This window comes from Dromaius novaehollandiae, chromosome 2 (assembly GCF_036370855.1).
Source record: "Dromaius novaehollandiae isolate bDroNov1 chromosome 2, bDroNov1.hap1, whole genome shotgun sequence".
Classification (NCBI taxonomy): Eukaryota; Metazoa; Chordata; class Aves; order Casuariiformes; family Dromaiidae; genus Dromaius; species Dromaius novaehollandiae.
The window spans coordinates 18,341,517-18,364,859 of NC_088099.1; the positions used below are offsets into that span (position 1 = coordinate 18,341,517).

The 23,343-nt window shown below is 35.9% G+C and overlaps 1 protein-coding gene across 5 annotated transcripts in view; it reads left to right on the top strand.

Moving 5' to 3' along the window:
• The window catches only part of MPP7 (MAGUK p55 scaffold protein 7), a 158,658-nt gene that overhangs the window by 110,370 nt on the left and 24,945 nt on the right, over nt 1-23,343 (top strand). For 4 of the 5 annotated variants that reach the window (XM_064505868.1, XM_064505869.1, XM_064505865.1 and 1 more), the window contains 7 exons: nt 466-597; nt 7,025-7,106; nt 8,801-8,886; nt 10,716-10,790; nt 11,417-11,613; nt 12,127-12,191; nt 22,563-22,601. In XM_064505868.1, coding sequence (XP_064361938.1) covers nt 466-597; nt 7,025-7,106; nt 8,801-8,886; nt 10,716-10,790; nt 11,417-11,613; nt 12,127-12,191; nt 22,563-22,601 — 676 coding nt within the window. The remainder of the gene's footprint in view (nt 1-465; nt 598-7,024; nt 7,107-8,800; nt 8,887-10,715; nt 10,791-11,416; nt 11,614-12,126; nt 12,192-22,562; nt 22,602-23,343) is intronic. The other variant, XM_064505867.1, reaches the window with a different exon arrangement.

Genomic DNA, 23,343 nt, shown 5'->3' on the forward strand with positions numbered 1-23,343 from the left:
AGGGAATGGTTGGGCAACAGCCATATCTCATGTACTTGATGCTTGAAGAGAAATACTGAAAGACACTTACTTTGCTTATTTGATTCGTAGGACTGTAGAGTGTATTGAAGAAACTTTTATGTAGGACTAGTAGAATGATATTCTTGCTCGCTTGAGGAGACTTGGTTTTTCTCCCAATCATAGTTCTTGTCATTTCAAGCTAATGTGCAAGGCGCTCAAAGTTTTCATATGTGTGAAGGTGGTGTTCTGTATCCATGATTTATTATAGATGCATATATTGTGTATATGAAAATACTTACTTTACGGAGTTCTTTCATCCTAGTTTCACCTATGTCAAAGTTATATTCAAAAACTACATTGTTTACATGCATGACACTATTAGAGTAAAGCTATAAATAACTTCCTCCATTTGTTTTTCATAAGTTTTCAGATGACAAATAATATATTGACCTATAACATTTCCAGGCTTTGCTCTCTGTGCATGATACTGTTGCTCAGAAGAACTACGATCCTGTATTGCCCCCCATGCCTGACGATATTGATGAGGAAGAAGATTCAGTTAAAATAATCAGACTTGTCAAAAACAGGGAACCATTGGTAAGTAATCCTGCCTTTTGTTAGGGATTTTTGTGTGTGTCCACAGGGTGGAGAGTGTTCAGATTATGAACATGAATGGGTAGCATTAACTAGAAATGTGAATAGATAGGCATTGTGCGTGTTTATCCATAACATTGAGTAATACACTTATGAATTACATTTTCAATTACTATAAAATATGTCAAATGAATAACAAAGACCATTTATGGTCTTTGAGCATTATATATGTGGGCCGATCTGAGTAGTTATATCAATAATATAGTCATCATTTATCTTGAATTTAAATCAGGAACTTGTTTTAAGCAGAGAGAAGGAGAATGAATCCCCAAAGAAATCTTGACCTTTGTCATGAACTGTGCCTGTTAGCATTCATGTGAAAAAACGTGACTTTTTGATACACTGAAAGGAGAGCATGAAAACATCTTTTAAAATACTTCAGTTGAAATCTGGACAAATTTAAGATGTCTGTTGTTGTACTTTGGATTATGAATACTAGAAAGTTAATATCTTCATGGGGATATCTGGAAAAATGAAAGGGCTAAACCTAGGTTGTATTACAAGAATATTAAAATGTTTTACTGATTTGGTTATTTTTATTTGCTGTAGAGCGGGAGTCATCTTGTATAAAATTTAACTATATTCCTTTTCTCCTGCAAACCAACAATAGCTTTGTTTTATGTTATACTGGATATTTGTTTTAATGGATAGGGATCCTAAAGAAATATCTGTAAAGTTACTTTGAGAAAGCTGCAATTCTGTACTTGAGGTGGCAAGGAGTGAGGCCTGTGTTAGATATACAGAGGCAGCTTGTCTAACTGTAGGTATCTTAGTACCAGCTCTCATTCTTGATGGATATCTGGCATCAGTAAACAAGAAATAAGTATTGATTGTATTGACTGGCTGTAGGTGCCCATGGACCCCATTAAAAGTTTGACCATATGGAAAGTTTTTACTTGATCTTAACGTATTAAACATTTTTTCCCAAATATTTAAATTGCCGACCTATTTATTAAGCTTTCTTCTTTATTTTTTTTATGAAGGATACGCTTTAAGGAAGAAAACAAACATAGTATCAGAAACAGGATAAATTCTGAAACATATGAAGAAATTTGAACATATCATATGAAATGAATTCTAACTGAACATTTTTGTTTTTAATGAAAATAGCCTTATTGGTCTTTTGCTTGAATTTATGTGAGAAATCTTATTGACGTAAAATCTTAATTTACATAGTTTCACATTTGAAATGTGATTTGCTACTAAAACCTTTAGCGAGTTGAATACTATAAGTTAATACCATCCCAAAGTGTTTTGGAATAAATAGCAACTTTGAAAACAAAACTGAGAGTTTTTTGAAAATTTATATCAAATGTATATATGAATATAAAAATGTATAAATGGCTTTTGAGATTTTAAACCCTCTTAAAAAGACAGAGTTGCCTAAGACAAAGGTGATCCCTTGGCTGGCTGTCAGTCAGATTCCACTCTTGCCCCTTCGCTCCAGCACGATACTAAGTCTTTCCGAATAGCTGCGTCTCTTACAGCAATATCCACGTTCATCACAGCTGTTGTGCTAACGAGGTAGCAGGGAGTTTTTTATTAGGACTCTCTGCTACCACACAGAACACTGGCAGTGGATAATATCAGAGTATGACAGAGCTCAGTTTTTTCAGGTTACCATTAATACTGTTTTGTTTTATTACTTCATTTGCGTAGATAAATCAGAATTCTTGCTACCAAACTTGAGACTGGAGGTACCATACAGTATTTTTCTCAGATGGAGATTCCCTGGTTTCTTGACCTGAATATATTGAGTTCTTTGAATTTTATTTCACCTCAGATATGGCACATGCTTATTCTATATTTACTTGTTTTAGTCTGCCTTTACTTGTATGTGTGATGTCATTTTTTTATGACAAACTAGGGCAAACCTTTACTCAGTTGTTGGTTCCACGTGCCATCCTCACTGTCTAGTAGCTCAGCTTTTTTTTATGCTAATCTTCTGTCTGTAAACTCTTTATTTGTAAGCAAGCAGTAGAGATTTCTTTTTTTTTCTCTGCCAAGTGGTAAGCTTTACATCAGCTGCCCATGCTGGAAGTTCCCGACTGTATCTCCTTTTGGTTATTTTCAACAGTATTCTCTCTGAAGCAGACTGGGCACTCTCTTAACTCCTTCGGAATATATCTACTGCCCATTTCTGAATCAAACTGCACCATATTTCCTGACTGGTTATGTTTTTCTCTGAGTTAGGGAGCTCATTGGTGCTGCGAGCCCTTACTTATACATTAACGAAGACTGTGAGAAGGAAACACGAGGGTTTGTGGAGGGCCAGGTTTCTGCAGGCCAGATTTCATAAGGTTAGAAATCATTGCTTAACTCCCCCCCCAGTTCTTTTGCAAAAGGTGATTTAAACTTTCAGTTCATCCTTCCATAGTTTCTTTTTTTTTTTTTCCCCCTCTTACTGCTCTGTAGGCAAATGCCATTAATATGGTTTCACTCAAGTGAGATGAAATTACATACTGGAAGGTTTTGTCTCAACTAAGTGATTTAGAACTTCCCTGAGCCTTATGTAGACAGAACTAGAGACACCTCTCTTTTGGAGGTAGTCCAAAATCCACCTGGCTATCCTTTTTGTCAGATAGCTTAGAAGATTTTTGCTTGTGCCACAGTCTAGGGTTTTTTCCAGCTAGTTTTCTTCCTGGTTAACGTTCCTGATATCCAAACTGTACCACTGGACTACCAGGTGTTCAGTTCAGCTACTGGCCTCTGACGGCTTCCAGCCCTAGCTTGCAGATCAGATTCCAGGTTTGGTAGAGCTGGCTGCAGTTCTTCTGAATAGGATTGCTCTTCAGGTTAAGATGATTGCTTCTTAGTCACACAGATTCATTTCACACACATTTAGCTATGTGAAAACTAATTTCTGCGCTGTGCCTGTAGTCAAGAAAAGATAGGCAGCTCCTGAGATTGAATCATTCCATCTCTTTAAAATGCCTGTCTTAACAAAGGGAGGATTCATTCTTGGGAGCTGCCTATTTCTTTTCATTAACTGCAGGAGAAGCCTGGACACCTGGTTTGAACTAGATACCTGACTTCCAGAGCTAAACGTGGGTGAAATGAGTTGCTGTGATTAAGAATGTTCTCTTTCATGTTCTGCTCACACAGAGTCCACAGCTCTCCCTCTGTGCCTCTTAATCACAGTCCCTGTGATAGCTGGTCTCTTATTAGCAATGAACAAAATAAAATAAATCTGTTTTATAGATGGGATTAACCTGGGTATAGGGATGACCTCAATGGGTACTGTCAGTAGTCAGCTTTTGTGTGTATAGTCTACAGTGTGCACCAAGAGTGGAATTTGGACATTGCCTTTTAAATAACTGTTCACTATAAGGTAGGTAACTGATATTTGTGTTTGTATTTTCAATACTGAATACATTAAAATAAGGTTTATTGAAGGTCTTATTTGCTTTCAATGCCTTAACAAAAAAGTATGCAAAAGTATTACTGATGTTTCAAACCCCCTTATTTATTTTACAGGCTAGTCTGTCTTGCTTTGAAAAATAAAGGCTTATGATGTTTATATTGTGGAGCAAGCAGATAAATAAAAATGCACACAACTGTGAAACACTGAGTGGTGCTCACCAATCTGTGTTATTACGTTAAATAGGAAAAAAACGAAGAGGCAGCCTCACTGAAGGAGCTTGTATTATTTTTAGTGCTTTTGCATGGTATACCTTTAAACTTTTTCTCAGTCTGATTGCCATATGGCTCCCAAACTCCTTATTTTTCCTTTTAAATGTATTTTAAACTGAGCTATGCTATTACATCTGTATATGTCTCATTTAGGGTAACTTACACTTTTGGCGAGCAACACTGAAAATATTTTCCAGATCTCAAGGTCCAGCCTAACCTTCTTCCATTTTTAAAGCTCTAAATGAGGAGCTGTACTGCACATGTAACTGAAAGTACTGGAGCTGAACATCTCATAATAAGAAACTCTTGCCAGATTATATATACCTCATAGTTTAAGCACAGCTGGCAGCAGTACAAGAGAAACTGCTTTTTCAGAAAATCAAGTCTCCATGCATTTAGAAAGAAAAAGAAATCATCAAACACAAATAGATTTAAGTATTCTAAATTTGGAGGGGAGGTAAATTTGAAGAACCCCCTTTTTCCTGTGTTTACCATAGGTAGAGCAAAATCACAAAACTCAACTACTGCTTCTTATCAGGCTGCCCATTCACTTGATCTTTGAGTTTGTCAGGAAGGAATTATTTTCAATTATCTAAGTTGAGTGCAGTAATTTTTGTGTAAACTTTAACTTGATTTTGTGCTTTGTGTGAAAATTCTGAATTACCTTGACTTTCTGTGACTTCTCTCAAGTCAGCTAGTCTGTGCTTTGAATTCATTTTGTGCCAATATATTGCTAGTGGCGATAGCCTAAAGCATAAAGTAACCATTCCACTTCGACAAGTGCCTTATCATTATTTCCAGATGTCAGCTTGGTCAGTACTACCTTCTTTGATTCCAGACAAGTCTTTCCTAGGGCCTATCTAAAAACAAGGTGAAGTTAAGTAACCATTTTCAGGCATGAGCATTAGGGGGTGTGGTTGAGGGGGGGCGGTGATCTCAGTGGCAGGCTGACAGTCATGGTTTGCGCTTTGCATTCAGTGAAATACAACATTGCTGACTTCTAGGTAACAGGCATAAAGCCTCTTCCTTTCAAGGTGCTTTTACTGTTGAATGGGAGCCTCTGTTATATGTGGACAATGCAGTGGAAATGACCTGTATTTGTATTTGGCTCTAGCATCATAATGTTGCTTTTTTTTTTTTTTTTTAATGAATATGTTCAGAAAAAATGCTTAGTACTTTTAAACAGATGTTACTTTTCAGGTATTAATAATAAAGTTCAAAATAATAGCTGTTGCTGGAAGATTAGAACTTAATATTGAGATACAGGCTAGGTGTGTTAATGCTTGATTTGATATATTCATAATGGTACTCAGTGCTTTTTATACAGAAGTCATGGATTTTTGAAGTGATATTAATTGCAGCTAAATCTTTAAAGTTCCTCCTAAACTCTCAGACTTATTTGAAACTGGAATAAGTTCATTATAAGGAATTCAAACAGATGTCTACCAATATAATTGCATTATAAGCAATATGTAAGAATAAGTTTAGCAAATGGCAGAGTTGCATTGCTTACAGATGGAATTGCATACAAATAAATCTAAGATGTAACTTAAAATGGACAATACACAGCTCTAAGATTTTACTCGGAGTGTTGGCTTCTTTTAAGGCTTTTGCTGAAGAGAATATTGTGTGGTGATTTTATTAATTTTTCTAAGGCAGTTTTCTCTATTTGCAGTAAATACAGTTTGCGTAGAACCTATATATATGTATGTGTCATGTATAATATATAACCATATATTATATATGGCTATAAAAATATTACTGTAAGAAATACTTATATAGCCATAACCCCCCTCATTACTTTGTGGATTCTGTCTTCCAGAATAAGGCAGGAACTTCCCCACGTCATTGCTTCTGGTCTGCTTGAAAGAGCTATCCCCAGAACTTAAACAGGGGCTCAATGTCTCTGGCTTCCGTTCTTTTCTTTCTTGTTCCTGCTGGTCTGCAGGACTCATACTCGTCACTTTGTGCCTCTTATCAGGACACACTCGCAGTTACAAAGGCATTTTTATGCTCTACACAGCTATTCACTAGAAATTTAACTGCATGATGTCATTTTACTTAAATGTCTTCCACTGTATTTATGTAATGTGTGAAAATAGCCATGACTACTATAGGAAATGTTCCACTTCTCTGCGTTCTGTGCGTCGCCCATCGTGTGTTCCAGGTAAGCGCTGAGGTACCGGAGGATTTCTCAAATCTGTTTATTTCTTGATAACACCACAAACGTCTGTTGACAAAAAAGCAAAATAATTGTTAGTGAGTACACAGGCAGTTCTGAATGCAAAGTGCAACTGTTACAAATATGGATAAACCTTTTGTGCCCATAGTATGCAACATGGCCTGTTTCAGTATGGGAACAACATTTTATCAACTTTCAGTGATAGTTTAGCACAATTTTTGCAACATACTCAAGTAATGTACTCTGCAGTTGTTAACATTAAGTTGGAAAGTACAGTTTTTGTATCACTTGTGCTTCTTTTTAAAGCTGTGTACATGCAAAATGGATGAGTCACTACTGAATGGGAAAAAAAAGTCACAGACCTAAAGATCAGAACAGTGGGACGTGTTTTATGTATCCTTTTCATGAACAAGTGTCATTTCTGGCTTATTCACACATCAGTACTTTATCAACATTTTGCAGTTTTACACAGTAAATGTATTTTAGGGTAGTGAATTAAAATTACATTCAAACTGATCAAGAATCTTATTTATTTATTTATTTTCTTTTTTTAAGGGGGCTACTATTAAAAGGGATGAACATAGTGGTGCAATTGTGGTGGCCAGGATAATGCGTGGAGGAGCTGCAGACAGAAGTGGTAAGGTGTTGCTTCTTGGCTCTAGCCATTCAAGTTGCCTAACCCAGAAAGAAATGAGATGAAATGGAAATATTCTGTATGCATGAAATACAGCAGTATCACAAACAAAAGTTCTTCAGATGTGGAAAGTTTTCCAAAGTGATGTTTCAATAGTGGTGGAAGTATTTCTTGCTGAATTGTTTCCGCAATTTGCTTGCAACAGAGTATCTTTGAGTTAGTAAATACAGGTTTTTATAGAGGGTTTTGTGTAGCATGGTTTGTTTACAGTTGAAGACATCCACTAAGAAATGGGCTAAGCCAAATTATAACTTGCTGCATTATTTTATATGAGACTTTGGATGTTTCTTTAAGAGGATTTTCTTTATATTTTTCTTATTCTTTGTGGAAATAAAACTATGGCAAAAATTTGTCAATGTACATTTTAGATTAAGCTAGGGAGTGATTTTTTTATGTCATTTCCTGACAAGCCTCAAGGTCTTAATTCTTGAGAACAATTGGGTTTGGTTCCAGTTTTATTCAAACTATTTTGCTCATTTATAGTGCAGCCATTTATCACTACATTTTTAAGGGTGTCGTCAAAAAGAGAGTAGACTATCTTGTAGTTTTACTCCATTATTAAGTGATCGTTTTCTCTATTTTAGTCAAAATTTTAGACAGACAAATAGTGACCTTTACAAAGTTTTGATCAAAGGAGCTGGGTAAATGAAGCAATATTACTGCATGGGGAATATTTATTGAAAGTGCAATACGCTGAGCTCAGAAAGTGAAGTACTTTATGGCACTCCCTCTGCCTAGGGGAGCCCTCCAATTTAATGAAATTAAGTAGAAAGATTACCTATGGAAATAAATTCTAAGAGTTATTGAATCAAGGTGTCTTTTTAGAGTGCTCTGTGGTATCTGACTAATATAAAAATAATAATCTGAATTACCTACATGGGTGGCTGTTATCACAAAGAACTCGTATTAACGTCACCAATTGTTGTATTCTTTCCTTTTTTTCTCTGAAGCACTACTGTTAAATTTAGTTTTATTTCTGTTAGGAGAATGACTTTTACTATCCATGTTTTCATTGGCTGGTCTTGCCAAAGTAATCAGAATCATTTAAGAACATTTGGAAGTTGTAGTATATCCATTTGGGGTTTCAGCTGATAACTCTCAAAACATCAGCATATCCCTGACTCCCATTGTTTGGGATACTTAAAATCTGCAAGCACTTTAGAAGGGGGTCCTGAATTACCCTCTAAAGGTGCCTGTCTCTTTTCATTGAAGGGAATTGAGAATAGCTGTGTGGAATAAATCTAGATATATATTGTTAAATTAGGAAGCATTTGTGCCACCAAATTAGCACTCACAGCCTAAGTCGTCTTTGCAGTACTTGCAGCTGTGTAGCAATAAGAAAGTAGTGTGAGTGGAAAGAAAATTGGCACAGACATTTCTCAAACATCTGCATACAAGACAGTCTGGAAAAGTCATACTGCAATGGTACTAGTTTTCAGGAGGAAGGAAGGGGGGTGAGTAAACCAACTATCACAAGGTTATCTGTGAGGACATTGTCTATTGTTGTGTTCGACATATATTCCTGCCTTTAAGTTAGAGCTGAAAGTGGATGAATAAGGCAAAAAAAGCTAAATGCTGATGGCATCTTTTATATTACACAGATTTTCCATTTAACAGCTCCTCTTTTCTTTCTGTAGGTCTTATTCACGTTGGTGATGAACTCAGGGAAGTTAATGGGATTCCTGTAGATGACAAAAAACCTGAAGAAATAATACACATTTTGGTAAGTACTGAATATTTTTTAAATGAATTTAGAAGAATCAAGAAAAAGTAATATGACTTACTATTGCTGGTGTATTTCTTAGAAAAAGTATATTCTACAATATTGCCTTTTCTTTTAGTACCATCATTTATAAACCTGTACTTCCATTCTCTTAAAGAATGATTGGCCACACATTACGTATATGCAATTACAAATGACTTATTAGGAGTTAATAATAATAATGTCTATGAATATGTTGCAGGCATCACTGTATAACCTACAGTTTAAAGCATGCACTGATCTGTTGAATTCTAATCATTTTAATCTAGTTATTATTAATGCATGAACTTCATGTGAAAATGAATTCATAATATATATGTACTTGATATAATCAAATAATAGGGTATATTAGTAGTATATTTTATATTGATTCACAGTATATAGTGATATATGTGTTTATGTTTGCTCTCCTGTGAACTACAGAATTTCCAAAGCCAACCAAGTGACTTACTTACGGAGCTCTGCTTCAAATTAAATAATTTCAGCTTTTTCAGAAATATTTAGTATTTTTGCAGCAAAGAAACTGATGATGATGACAACGGTTCTTTGTATTCATGGTTCAGTCATTTCTAAATACATAAATATATGGCTGTCCTGCTGAAGTGAGTGATTGTCTTACAGTTTTGGTTCAACAGCCAAAATGATTCATTTCAAGTGTTAGCCCAGTGATATTCATACTTGCTTTATGGTTTTGTGTTCCCTAAAGAAACATATTTTCCTGCAAAAATTAATATTTAAAAATCTCTAGAAACACAATAGCACTAGAAAAGGTGTGAACAATTTCCCCATTTACCTCCTTAAGGTACAATATAAACATCAAAAACTAGTTAGAGCTTGTTTCAAAAGTAACAGTATTATTGATTCCAGTCCTACGGCTGGTGAAATAAGAACTTGGCTGCTGTTTGTCAAACAGTGAGCTTTTGGATCACAGACACGCAGGCAGAAGTATGTCTCACTTGGTAGTGGACAGGCCTGTTTCCATTTTGCTTAAATCGTTGGCTGTCTGTTGCACTCTGCTAGTTTTATGAAACTTGTCGGCTGCATGCAATAGTAGCAGAGTCTCCAGCTGATTAGCACTTCCTTCAATAGCAAAATGTCACCGAGGCAGTGGGAATATATTGTGGTTAATAAGTAAAATGCAGCCAGACACACTTTAAGTGGGATATAGGGAAAGATGAATGGATGAGGTGGTTGATGATGGCTAACTTGTTTTAAGATTTATAGTGGAGGGCTTTTTTTTCCATTTAGTACACGTAGTCTATTCAAAACTGTTTTTCTTTTCTAGTTTCTTTAACTTGCCAAAAGAATAAATCCCCCAGTAGTTTTATATGATAAATATGGCACAAGCCTATTTGAGTGTCTCTATCAGGGTTGTTTTTTTTTTTTTTTTTTTTTTTTTTTTAAAATGAAATGTTAGCTGGATTTTTCCAGGGATCTCCAAACTTTTCCAGGGATCCTGCAGTTGCTTCTAATAGGCATACATTTTAACTATCGCGTTTGCTCTTACCTTCAGTGTAGAACTGGAACCTCTGAAACATGCAGGTCCCAGTTTTTAACATTTCTTCTTTACCTGCCAGTGATGCAAAAAAAACCAAGTGGGTACTCCTTGCAGTTCACAGTTCAGTACTGTGAAGCTGTCAGACTCCATGAATCATGCTTGGGAGAGGAGAAATTCATTATATTTTGAATATTTTAAAATTAATTTGAATTTACATTCCTTTTCAGATTTATTATATTGTTTAAAATGTAGAATTTAATTCTCAGTGCATTTCTTTTAAAATACTCACCAGGCTCAGTCTCAAGGAGCAATTACATTTAAAATTATACCTAGTGTGAAGGAAGAAACCCCAGCAAAGGAAGGCAAGGTAGGTAACAACTTAAGAGCATTTCAGAAGCTATTGCAGTAACTGTTACACTGGGGATGCATATTGTTTGCTTTAATGGCAGAACCAAGATTGCCAGTTATACCTCAGGCCTCAGATTTTCTGACATGACAATGTTCAGGACACTGTACACTTGCATGCTCACATGCGAGATTTACAAGTGGGCCTAGCATGGTTCTTAAGGCTCTAAGTCTGCAGCCATCAAGTTGAAATAGGTGATCTTCAGTCTTCTGTTAGGACCTGGCTTACTTCCAAATACTCCTTTTCTCCCATCCCCGGGCAGAAGGCACTTTAGAGCACCTTAGTTCAAAAGTATCTTTTCTCCTGTTCCCCTTATTGTCACACTGTTTAGTTGCAAAATCCTAAGATCTGTTTACCTGTGGGACCTGGATCTTTTAGCCATTACTACATATGAATTCTGGTTGCAGGAGCAATGAATCAAACATTGCTATATTATCTCCTAATGTTAGACTTACATAAGGATGTTTTACAGCAGTAAATATTTATCACATCACATTATTTAGCTCAATGTTTTTGAATAGTAAAAGCAAAAAAGCAAGATACCTTTGGATTTATATTTGGATTCTAAAGCAAAAACACTGTTTCAGATGTTTATCAGAGCCCTGTTTGACTATGATCCTAATGAGGATAAAGCAATTCCTTGTAAAGAAGCTGGACTTGCTTTCAGAAAAGGAGATATCCTTCAGATCATGAGCCAGGATGATGCAACCTGGTGGCAGGCCAAACACGAAGGTGATGCCAATCCCAGAGCAGGCTTAATCCCTTCAAAGCATTTCCAGGAGAGGTGAGCTATTGAAAAGCATGGTTTCATTATGTTTTGTAGTAAAAAAAGACATTTGTTTGTAGAGTCTTTCGGGCAGCACAGTTGGCATATATGCTCATATACAAGGGTATGATCAACCTGCATTTGCAGTAAGACAACTGAACTTGGAAACCCATTGCTGAAATACTTTGGATTTCCTTATTTGTCTGGCTAGAATTAATAATGACAAAAACTGATAGGATAACACTGATCCAGATTGAAAGAGAAACCATATGGAAAATAGCACATCAGTATCTGCATTCACACTGATGTACTATGCAGGAATAAGAGCTGCAGCAGGTTTTGGAGACCTTACAAAATTTGAGGCTCAGGATTTAATTTTTTAGAATGCAAATAGATTGTTTTAGGTTAATTGCTTATAAAATCTTTTGGATATTTTGCAATAGTCTCATGATGTTAAGTGTTTATTAATCCCAAACTTGCAGTAAAAACTGAGAAGTTTGTGTCTTTCCCCTACCACCTCCCATTTTATAGGAGATTTGCACTAAGAAGACCAGAAGTGCAGATTCAGCCACTGAAAATTTCCAACAGAAAATCATGTAAGTCTGTTAACCTGGAATAGAAATCATAGTCCTGATCTCTAACCTTATAAAACAGAAGTTTGTTTCAGCTTTGTGAGTAGAAGATGCATTTCTCCAGGGTACAATAACTCCTTGATCACATTGTTTCAGTGGGAAAAATAAATATAACAACTGAAATTAAAGTTTAAAACTTTAAGAACCAGCTAACAATTATTCCCAACCTTCTGACTTTGTTTTTGAAGCACTGAGCCAAATTAATGTTTTGATATATAATATTTCAGAGGTTGAGGAGTGTTCTTTTCCTGTTGAAATATTATAGAATTGGCTCTAAAGTTTATATAATTTGGACTGCATCAATACAGTGAAATTTATATTGAGGGAGATAAAAGGTCTGATGTTCTCCCATCCCACCTCCATTAGGCTGATGATTTTTTTGTGTGTCCTGTGAAGCACTGTGAATTTTTTAAAAAGTCAGGACACTCAGTTCTTTTACAGGCTCTCTTGGTACTATTTCTTATTGTTTTCTAAACAAATTCATTTTTAATAGTCTCTGCTTTTAAATATAGTAGTTGTACAATGTAAGAAAAATAAGCTCTAAGCAAGCACATACATTGAAACAAATATTTTCTTTCCACTGGAATTTACATCAACATCTGTTTTAAGTATTATTGCATATTTTACTTGACCTGTTATTTCTTTTAGTTATACAGACTCATAACAAAGTGAGTACAATGTAAGAAACTATCACGCTTCAGTAGTATCTAAATCTTAAATACAAACATCTTTGTGAGTTCAACTAGAAATATTCAGAAACTGGTCTAAAATTTCCAAACATCTTTCCTTCTCTGTCATTAAAACAAAAAGTATGGATACTATGGCAAACAGTGGATGCTGGCGCACTACATACGAAATTAAATGCATTTAACTTTAAAACTTTTCACTGAGGTTTCTGTTGCAATTTTACTTAACTCCTTGCCATGGCTTTTGTGTTCCAAAGTTTGACAATTACTGTTAGTTTTCTAATATTCTAGTATATTTTAGAAACTTTCATTCCATTTTGCTATTTGATTATAAGTCCTAATGATGTTGTTGACTCCAAAAGCCTCAGTTAGCCTTGTAATTACGTTAACAGGAAACTGCATGGTTACACTATAGCATTTCTAATTTACGTAGATCACAGAAACAATGAGGAGGTCCTCCAGCTTGCAGTAAATATGTTGTTTCCCTAGGTTCTAGGTGAAGTTGCTCTGCCCCAGTTTTGGAAAAGTTTCTGATCCCAGTGTATAGCTATTTCTGTCCCCTGTTCTTGAGTCTGGATAAGCCCTGAGCAAGAGCCTTTCAAATAAGGTGGCACTGGTGCTTTTGAAGAGGTAAATCAGCTGCTGCAGCAACACTGCATGATTTCTTATATAATAGACTGCATCCTTTTGCTGACCTTTAAGTGAAAGGTTTTACAAGATGCATCTCACCCTTCCAAGTAAGCAGCCTGTACATGATTGGGAATTGCCAAATTTGCAATCCAAAGAAGGCCCACAGTATGATGTGTACTATTTTTCTCTGTTTTCTCCATTTACCTTGCCTTAACTAGCTTAAACAAATGAGAAGAACTCTCTTTCTCTGCTTGCCCTTAAAACACCACAGGGCCTTGGGGTTGAGCAACATACCTATTATTAATTTCTTTTAGACTTTCTTGAAACAAAGTATGTCCAGCTTAGTGTTGTCTACAAGGCAGTGGTGCCTCGTGAAAGAGGAAGGACACAAGAGTAATATAGATTTGCCATTTTCTCTCTTCCTTGGACAATCTGGATCTTAGGACAATCTGCTGCTAAAGCTGACAGAACAGCACTCTTCCTTTTCCCGTCAAATCTGAGTGGAGGTCTACTCCTTTATGTTTTTGGAGTTGAGAGGGATTTCAGGTCCTTCACAGATGAGACATTTTAAGGACAAGAATTCACCTAGAGAAAAATGTCATGACTAGAATGTTGCTCAAGTTGCTCTCAGGGAAACCTTGCACTTGCTTGTCTTCTCAAGGGAATCCCAGGTGATCTGGGAGAAACTCTGCAACCCTGTGATGTTTCTAAAGCTAGGCAGCTTCTTCATGTTATGAAGCATGGCACTGAAACTGAGATGTGGGGCTCTCGCCTGCATTTGTGCACAGCAGCCATCTTGCCAAATTGGAAGATGCTGGAAAATCTTGCATTGCAGAGCTAGATAAGCAGCATATTGCCAGGCTCAGAAACATGTGAGGAAGGTGACATGGAGAAGAGAAAATGGGAAAGGACTGCTGGGTCTGATGTTTTTGTCATTTTCTGTATTGTGGGGCATGGCCCACTGATTATGGTCCTCTAAAGTTTTATTTAACAAATTCCCATATAAAGAAGTAGGACACTGGCAATGCTTCATTTCCTCTGATTGTTTCTTGGTCCTGTACTACAGGTCTTCAGCTTGCTGTAGGGTTCTTCGGTGTTTGGAGGGGCAGTTTTGTGGGGGAAACAATGTTCTGTAGATCTGAATAAGCTATTTCTGAATAAGCTATATATTGAAAGGTTCCTTGCTGTTGTAGTTGATCCCATCCAATCCTATGATCTGGATTTCCTTAGCAGTTGGAATGGAAAGGGCAGTTTGCCAGCTGATATTCCTTACAGCTGCCAAAAGATGAAAACCTGTTGAACTTCAACAGAGATGCTATTAAAAGCCCCTTTCCTGAGAGGGCTGGGAGTTAGACTAGGAAGCTTCCCTGAGAGATGGTAAGTACCACTGGATGTCAGTCTACTCTGTTCAGTCAGTTCATTCCATTTATCCCATGTTTTGTAATGAGGAAGAAATCTAATCAGATTTCTTCGGTTTTAATAGGGAGAATTGAGGAGAAATATTCTGTTTTTCTTGAATACCAAGAAAATGTGGATCAGCTCTGATTTCTTAGGTGGGCTTCCAGGGTAGTAGTGCTTTTTATCTCTCTCCTCATGCCAGCATCTGGAACTGGGGAGGTCTTAGTTGTATTTAACTAGAGAAGGAGCTATCTGAAACATAGTCGATAACTGTATTCTCAGCAACATTAACATCCATCAGGATTTGCTTAGATAATTAAGTATGTTTCAAAGCCTGCAAGAAGATAGATGAAATGACTTTTGAACAGCCTTCTTTCTATTTCCAGTTTTGAATTTTTTTATACTTATCAGCACAGCAATGCATGTCGTGTGAAGTAATTAATATGTACACATATTTGTGTACCATAAATTCAGAAGCCCCCAAAAGAGGGCTGCTTTGGTGATGCTGACCATACTTACACATCGTGAGGAGAGGAAATTTTCCGTGGAACTTTTCAGCAAGAATTGATTTGCGCTGAAAAGAACATAAACCCAGCCTAATTCTAAATTATTAAAAGGATCAGTTTATAATGGAAATATCAATACTTGGTTTTAGTTTAATAAGCCAAGTGAACTGTTTCATAGTGTCTATGTATAAAGTGAATATAAGTAAAAGTAAATATTCTGTAGAAGAGAGTAATGTCCAGACACACACACCTCTCCCAGAATGTAGGCGTTGTCTTGAAAGAGATAACAGACTCATTCTCACATTGCACCAGTCAAAGTGAGAAACGTTTAACGTGTAATGTCAGAAGAGGAAGCAAAACAATAAACATTCTATATTGAAAGGTAAATGAAATCCCACTTTTTTATTTGAAAAGGGAGAGGGCACATAGCTTGACAGTATCAGGGAGTAAGGTGGCAGGAAATTGATAACATAGCTGGATGCTACATGGCACAAAGATGATTTTAAATCGAGAGGAAGTCAGGAAAAAGTAGGAATAAAGAAATGAGAAGAAAAGCAGGAAAATGAATTTTAGTATTGAGGATAACGAAAGAGAGAAATTACTACAACAAGGACAGTGGAAGAACTGATGAATGAAAGCTGCCTTTAAACCCAGTTAGGCAGGACCCCGGAGAGAATGGTCTTTGAAACGATTAAATTAGAGCTATTAACAGTATTATGCAAGAGTATTACAGTAGTCAGTATCTGCACTATAGTTCATTTTTTATGGATTCTGTTCATATAAAAACTTGTTGTCAAAGTTTTTAAAATGGCGAACACAAAGCTAATATGAACATTGACCTGTTTCAGTTTTTCATTAGTGGTGGAAAACCTTCAAATAAGTTCAACACCATTAAGATTTAATAAGATTTAAATACATGAGACAAGTGGCAGTTTAGATGTGCTGGCCTGCTGATAAGACTGATAATGTTATTTCTGAGGCTCTGAGTTAGTGCTAAAAGAATGGAGGGATAACAAAACTCTCAAGCACTTTCAGCATTTTTCTCAATACTTAATACCAACGACTCTACAGCCAAAAGCAGTGTCGCTTTCTCATTTAATATTTAGGGAAAATTACACTGGGAAAAAATGATGAGAAAAAAGCAATGTAGAAAAGAAAATAGAAAAATGGAATGAAAGTAAAGGAATAGAGATGCATGAGATTGTGTTAACAAGATTAACCCTCCGCATACTGGGACAGCGAAGCCTGCACTATACCTGACAGTGGGGATTAATGGAGCTTGTGGGACATACAGTATGGAGGTGTCCAACTGCATGAAATCAGCTTTAGTTTGTCTGAGATCATTAGCAGTGGTGGAAAACCAGCTCTACAGAAACCTGCTTATGTGATATTGCAGAATAATAATGAGCAGCACTTCTGGCTTTAGGAGGTCTTCTTAGCGTGGGCACAACTTTGTACCTAGAGCTGGCTCTGTGAGTTCTCCTGTCACTGCACCCCAGCTAATTAGGAGTGCCATGAGCCTCAATACAGGGAAGAATTCATTTGTTTAATAGTTCCAAATCTATGAACTTCAAGGCAAAGGGTAGGCAGAGTCACTGCCAGCAAACACAGTGGTTCTTGCATTCATAGCTTACTTTCATTTGTAGATAAAGCAGCAATAACCTATTTTGAAAAGAAAAAGTAAATTTATTTGAATAACAAACAAGTAATTTAGTTACTGTTCTGCAGTTTTTATGAACTATAAATATATCAGCCAAGATATATCCCTTCAGCATAATTTTGCCTTCATAGCAATTATTGTGTTTACTCTCATGTTACATATCTGTTGTCTCTGGTATGAAAACTACTGGTATCATTATATTTTACACTAGCTATAGCCTGTAACTGTTAACTTACACAGTGCATGCATATGTGTATATGTGTATCCATACTCTGTGTGTATATTTATATATAATACATATAGGTATGTAGCACATAAGACAGCTGTTCAGATATGTCTTTTCCTTGAAAATATATTTGTTCAGTATGTTTAATGCTGAATGTAAATACTTATTGTGACAAAGTCATCATTATATAGTTTTTCTAGGGCTTAAAACCTATTTTACTTTAAATTTTGGTTTACCGTATGTGATTGGCATTGTATGGGCAAGAAGAAGTATTTAACTGCAGCCAAATGGTGTTCATTCAAACAAGATGTAACCCAATTTATCCAAAGATGAATGTCTTGTGAATCGAAGATCATGTTCTTCCAGCAGGAGAATTTAAACAGAGTAAGAGAATGAATGTTTTGTACCAGTTGTATTTGAAGATGAAACATTTGCGTAAATGTATAGTAGGACTCTTTTGCTTGTTGTGATTGCTGCACAAATTTAACTATGCCTTCCTTCTCCGTATTTATCTGTGTTCATATTTGATTCCTGATTGCCCACCTGCAGGGAGTTGAGAGTAAAAGCAAAAAATAAACCAGAGCTTCAGAGCTAAATTAACAAGTTAGCATCTTTGCTCAAAAGTTTTCTATGCTATAAAAATACTAACTTCCTGCTACCACAGAGAAATTAAGGAAACTTGAAGCTGGATGACATTTGATTCACATGAGACAGAAGTGGAAATGGATCCTGTAAATTCTTGGTCTGTCCTTCACCGCAGGACCATCCTTCTACATTTTCCAAATTATCTTAATAGAGATACAGATATCTGATGATATTATGATAGGATTAATTTAGATCACCTTAAAATTTCTATAACATGAACATGTATGTATCCTTTGATCTACAAAAACCTGTGGGATAAAAACTGCAAAGCAATATGAATGTTGATTGCTATGTGGCATTGTTCATCACTAACAAAATCAAGTGTGTTTCATTTGTTTAATATATTCATTGTAATGCAGATCCTTGTACATCCCAATTTCTTGCTTACTAGAATGAAGTAGAATTTAAGAGATAATGTAACATGCTTACGTTCAGAAGCAGGAACAGAACTGCTGGATCTAATTTTAGACTGAGAAACATTAAACAAAGATTCTTTAATGGAAACATTGTTGAAAGAAAGTCAGCAAGAGTTAAAAATTTTAATCTGGTGCTGGGTTGCTTTCTAAAGAAGCTCAGGCAGTTCCTGGAGTGGCTCTGATTTTGAGCTTCATAAGTAATACAATTTAGGTGAGGCTCACAAAATCAAATCTAAATATATTTCAGTTAAAATACATAAAAAGTGCAGTGTGTGTAGTAGTGTTTTGCATTGTTTTAGTAAGGCGTACTGGCTACATTGATGTCTTTCTAAAATGAATAAAAACACATACTTCCTAAGTTTCCATTGCACTTGTGTTTCCTATTTCTTTTTTTCCCATTTATATCTTGATACAACTTCACTGCTTTTTCATGAACCTGTCCCATGACTGTTTCTTTCTTTGTAATTTTCTCTCCCTTCTTATCACACTACATTCAATTGATAGTATTTCTCTTTTTTTCAGTATTTTATTTGCTCCATGTTGCCTGTGCTTTTTTACAGTTTGTCACTATTTGTATTATCCTCCTTTCCAATTGATTTCCTCTTCTTTATTCTCTGTCCTCATTTAGTGTCTTAGTTGTTCCTTCCTCCTAAGCATCTCTGTTTTCTTTCTCTCCCCCGCTTCAATATAGTAAAATTTTACTGTCCTGCGAAGATATACTCCAATTTTCCATGTCTCTAAAATTTGGGACATTAAGCATATGTCTGCAAGTACCTGCTGCATGCATACAACTGCTACAAACACACAGGGCTGTATTAGTTAGTGATAAATCCTAAAATGAAATTTCCTGGCAAAAAACCTCTGGCTTTAACACGGACAGACAATTGCCCTTGTACAATTCCTGGTAAAAATTCAAATTGGAAGTCACATGTTGATGACTGTTTCATAGCTGCATTAGCCTGCGAGGTGCTGTTTCCCACATCTTTTCATTATAGCCTGTTATGTTCAAGCTTAGCAGTAGCCCAGGAAAGCCAATAGCAGTATTAAGAGGGAAGATCCCTCGCAAAAATGCAAAAAGCTCAAAACTCTTTCACTTTATCTTAGCGTGAAACCTCAGTTTGTACGCGTTTTGACATCTGCTCTTTGGCATCTGCTGGCTCACTTGGAAATCCAAACATCTTTGATTTATAGCACGGAAGGTGAAGACCATCCCCTTTCCTAAGAGGGGCAGGCCAAATGCCTGGGGTCCTTTCAGCTGTTCTCAGCCCAGTGACGGTAGTTCCACCATCTGCCGTACTCCCAGGCCCCCTCAGTGTCTGAGCTGCTCAGAGTCACGTCAGTGTATACCTGCGTGTACGTACAGACTTCTTTTTCTCCTGGTCCCGTCTTTCATGTTCGCAGTCAGGAGTTCTCTATTTTCAATGACACAATACCAAACAGTACACTTAAAAAAGCACAACCACAAGTTCAATCAAATAACTTTGCTGAATGCAGAAAATTATTTAGATGTATTGCTATGAGCTGTTTCTGAGCATTAGTGACCTTTTTTTTTCCAGAGACATATATGCAGCCTATTGAAAGTCAGCTAGAAATAAAGGAAAAGCTCATGGAACTTGTCATATGTATCCGGAAGTGTAAAAGGTCTCTCAGCACAGAGAGGGAGAAAGAAATAGTACCCTTGGGAAGCTGACCTGGCATTTGACATCCAGCTGCAGGGCGTTTGTCACTTCCACAATTCAAGAAGTCAGGAGAGGAAAAAGGATCCAGGGTCCTTTACTCTTATCTCACAAAATCGTCTGCGCTCTTTTAGGGCATCAGATGTGGTCAATCAAACAATGCTCACATTAAAGGACTTTCGAGCCTGCTAAAACCATGCAGTCACCTCAAGTGTAGGAGTAACTTCAAAGATGTTTTAGAGAAATCTTCCAAATTAATCTTTTTGAAAAATGTCCTCAAGAAAAGGAGTATCAAGAAGTGGTTCTGGAAAACAACATTTTTCCCCAGCAGAAAAGACTTTTGTATCCATTTCGCAGGATGAAATGGGTAAAGCTCTTCTCATTACCTAAAGAGTCAGGAGAGTTTTGACACAGCCTTTGTTTGATACATCAGTTACTACTGAAAGAGTTTAAAATTCATCACATTCTACGGGAAGATATGCTTTGTAGAAACTCTTTGAAATGTATATGTAATTTCATATATATATGTCCAGATTCCAAAGGAAATTTAAATGAGAAGTAGATTATAAAATCTCTATATGAATCTAGACATTAGTATATCATATCTTTTGAATGCAGATTCATAACAACTATGTTGCTTTTTTGTGCTAGCCCAAAGATGAGTGTAAAAATGTATATTTTCTCCTATCAAGGAGACAAAAACTTACTGGCTTACTACGGGGTAAACTGAATGTCTTAACTAGACCTATTATATTAGGATAGTGTTAGAGGAAAAAAGATGGTGTGTTTAACTTCTTTCAGCATTTTTCAGTTATGACTATAGACATCCAAAAAATCACAACCCTCAAAAGCCTAGCCCTAAAGGCGGCGGCAGCTACTTCTGTAAGTGTAGAAAGATACTGAGACCACGTTCATGGCAGTGATTCTTAAAAATCCTGGGTTACGCCTGATAGAAGGGAATTAGCAAACTGTGCATTTAATTTCAAAGAGATGATTTGTCACAACTGGTTACAGTCATTGCTACCAGATAACAGTGAAAGACTCTCAAATAGGAAATTTAAAGTATCCATAACATTTCAATGTCTTTTTATGTCCTCTTCTACTGTTGAGTTAAACATTTAAGTTAAATTCAGTGCAGGTATGTTGGTATATGCCTCAATATAATGGGTGCTATCTGGAGGATTTTAGAGGAGCTTACATAGCTACATTTTTTCCTATTTATGAAGTATTAAACAATAATACTTTGCTTTTTTGGCTGTTCTAAGATGAGGAAGCAGTTGAGTGTGGTAGGTGCATTTTTTCTTCTTAGATTTAACTTTTCTTTCTGAAGTTATATTTTCAGCCCATTTAATGACTTCCTTTCCTATTTTTCCTTTGTGCTTCTCAGAGGAAATTGAAGGTACATGTACAAAAGTTTCCCTGCATAGCCCAATAATTTTATTTTGAGAACATGTGTTTAGAATTAAATTGAATATAGTCCAACATTTATAAGAGATGTTATACATATAATGCTTCCATATTGCCACCAAATACATTGGTTCATTTTTTTTAAGTAGATAAAAATATTGCAATATTCCTACTTACTTCATGAAAAGATCAGTAATTTGGACTATTGTTATAAACTGTTTTCTCTCTCTCTTAAACTGTTGGAGGAAAGATGTGTAGAAGCGGAGTATCATAGCATTAGGGAAACTTGGGTGGGCTGGGTTGGGAAGAGGTGATTCTGACTCAATTACATGGCCTTGAGAGGTCTTGCGTTTCTAATTAATACTGACAAAGTATTTCTCTGAGACAGTAGAAAGTTCATCCATGTAGTATCGTCCTTACCTTTTCCCTCTAAGTCTAGCCAATTACTGTTATGCTTGCAGCATATGTTAAAACAATAGCAGCTGATCTCTTGTATTTTTTTTTTTTTTTTTACTTCAGAGGCCTTTGTTTATACAGGCATTAGAAATTGTAGCTCATATTTTTGATCAAAGGGCCTCTGGCATGTAAAAATATACATTATAGCTATTTTATATCAAATGAAAGGATGTGTTTTTGATCAAAAACCTTTCTGTCTAATCCAGTGAGCCAAGATTTAAAGCAAAGTCTGATAATGTATAATTTACAAAAAAAGCTTGATTTACATTGAATACATTTTGCTTTCTTTTAAGTGGCATCATATTTTCTGTTAACTGATAAAGGATGAATAATACAGTATCAGAATTCTTTTTAGAATATTTGTTTGCTGTAATCAAAAAGTATTGTTTGAAAAGGTAAAAAGATCAGTGTGCATGCTGCAAAAATCCAGAATATCTTCAGCTAAAATATAAAACAATACATGTTGTTTTATGTTTTTAAGAACATGGCTTATTGAAGGCTTTTTAATGCTATGCTTTGTACAGTTGTCATTTTTTAAGTAATTTCTTCTGTATTTGTTGCGGGGCTTCTAACTATTCTGCTTTATTTCTTGGCTCTTATTCTGTGTGCTTTTACCCTTCGTCCAGAAGATGCTGAATGTGCTGGTCACAACAGTGGATCCCATCTAGGTGAGCAGTTGGTTACAAAAGATGATTCCTTCCTTTTTTTCAGCTTCTGTTCCCTGGAACTACTGTGTTACTTTGCTTTTGGGGGTAATTTGCATACAAATGTCCTTCCTGTGCATGTTAAAAGCATGAATACTAAAATATTAAAAATGGCTCATTGGATTTGACATAAAGGATTTACATAGTGCAGTATGCCTTTGCCTGGCTAATCACAAGCTACTAAAATACTGTTTTGATTTTGAAGTCAAAATTAAAAAATACTTATAAGTGGGAAAATTAGCGACTTTTAGTATATTAAGTAAGCAATGTGTTTAATCAAACAAAAAGGTTACTATATCATGAAATCTTTGAGTGAGACTTTAAAGAGACACTTTCAAGATTTTATCCATGTTTTGCTTACCTTTCCTTTCTATGTTTCTAGCTAATAATTTTTGGGCATGATTTAGTGAGAGTACCAAGCAAATTTGTATGCATTGGTTCTTTTTCCACGTTACAAAAGTAAGTCATAATAACCCAATAGCTTAAATTTAGCTTTAAAACTAGACTGAGCTTAATGTATCAACGGTGGAAGGGGAAATAGAGGAGGGGAAGGAGTCCTTTGGCTTCAGTTTAAGGATTCCAAAGTTTAAACAAACATAACATTTAAAAAAGGTGATTGTTCCATGATACGTTTCAACTTTGAATTTGTGCCATTTTAAAAGCTATTTAAAAATGTTTTCATTGAAACTGGCCAGAATTCCTGCCA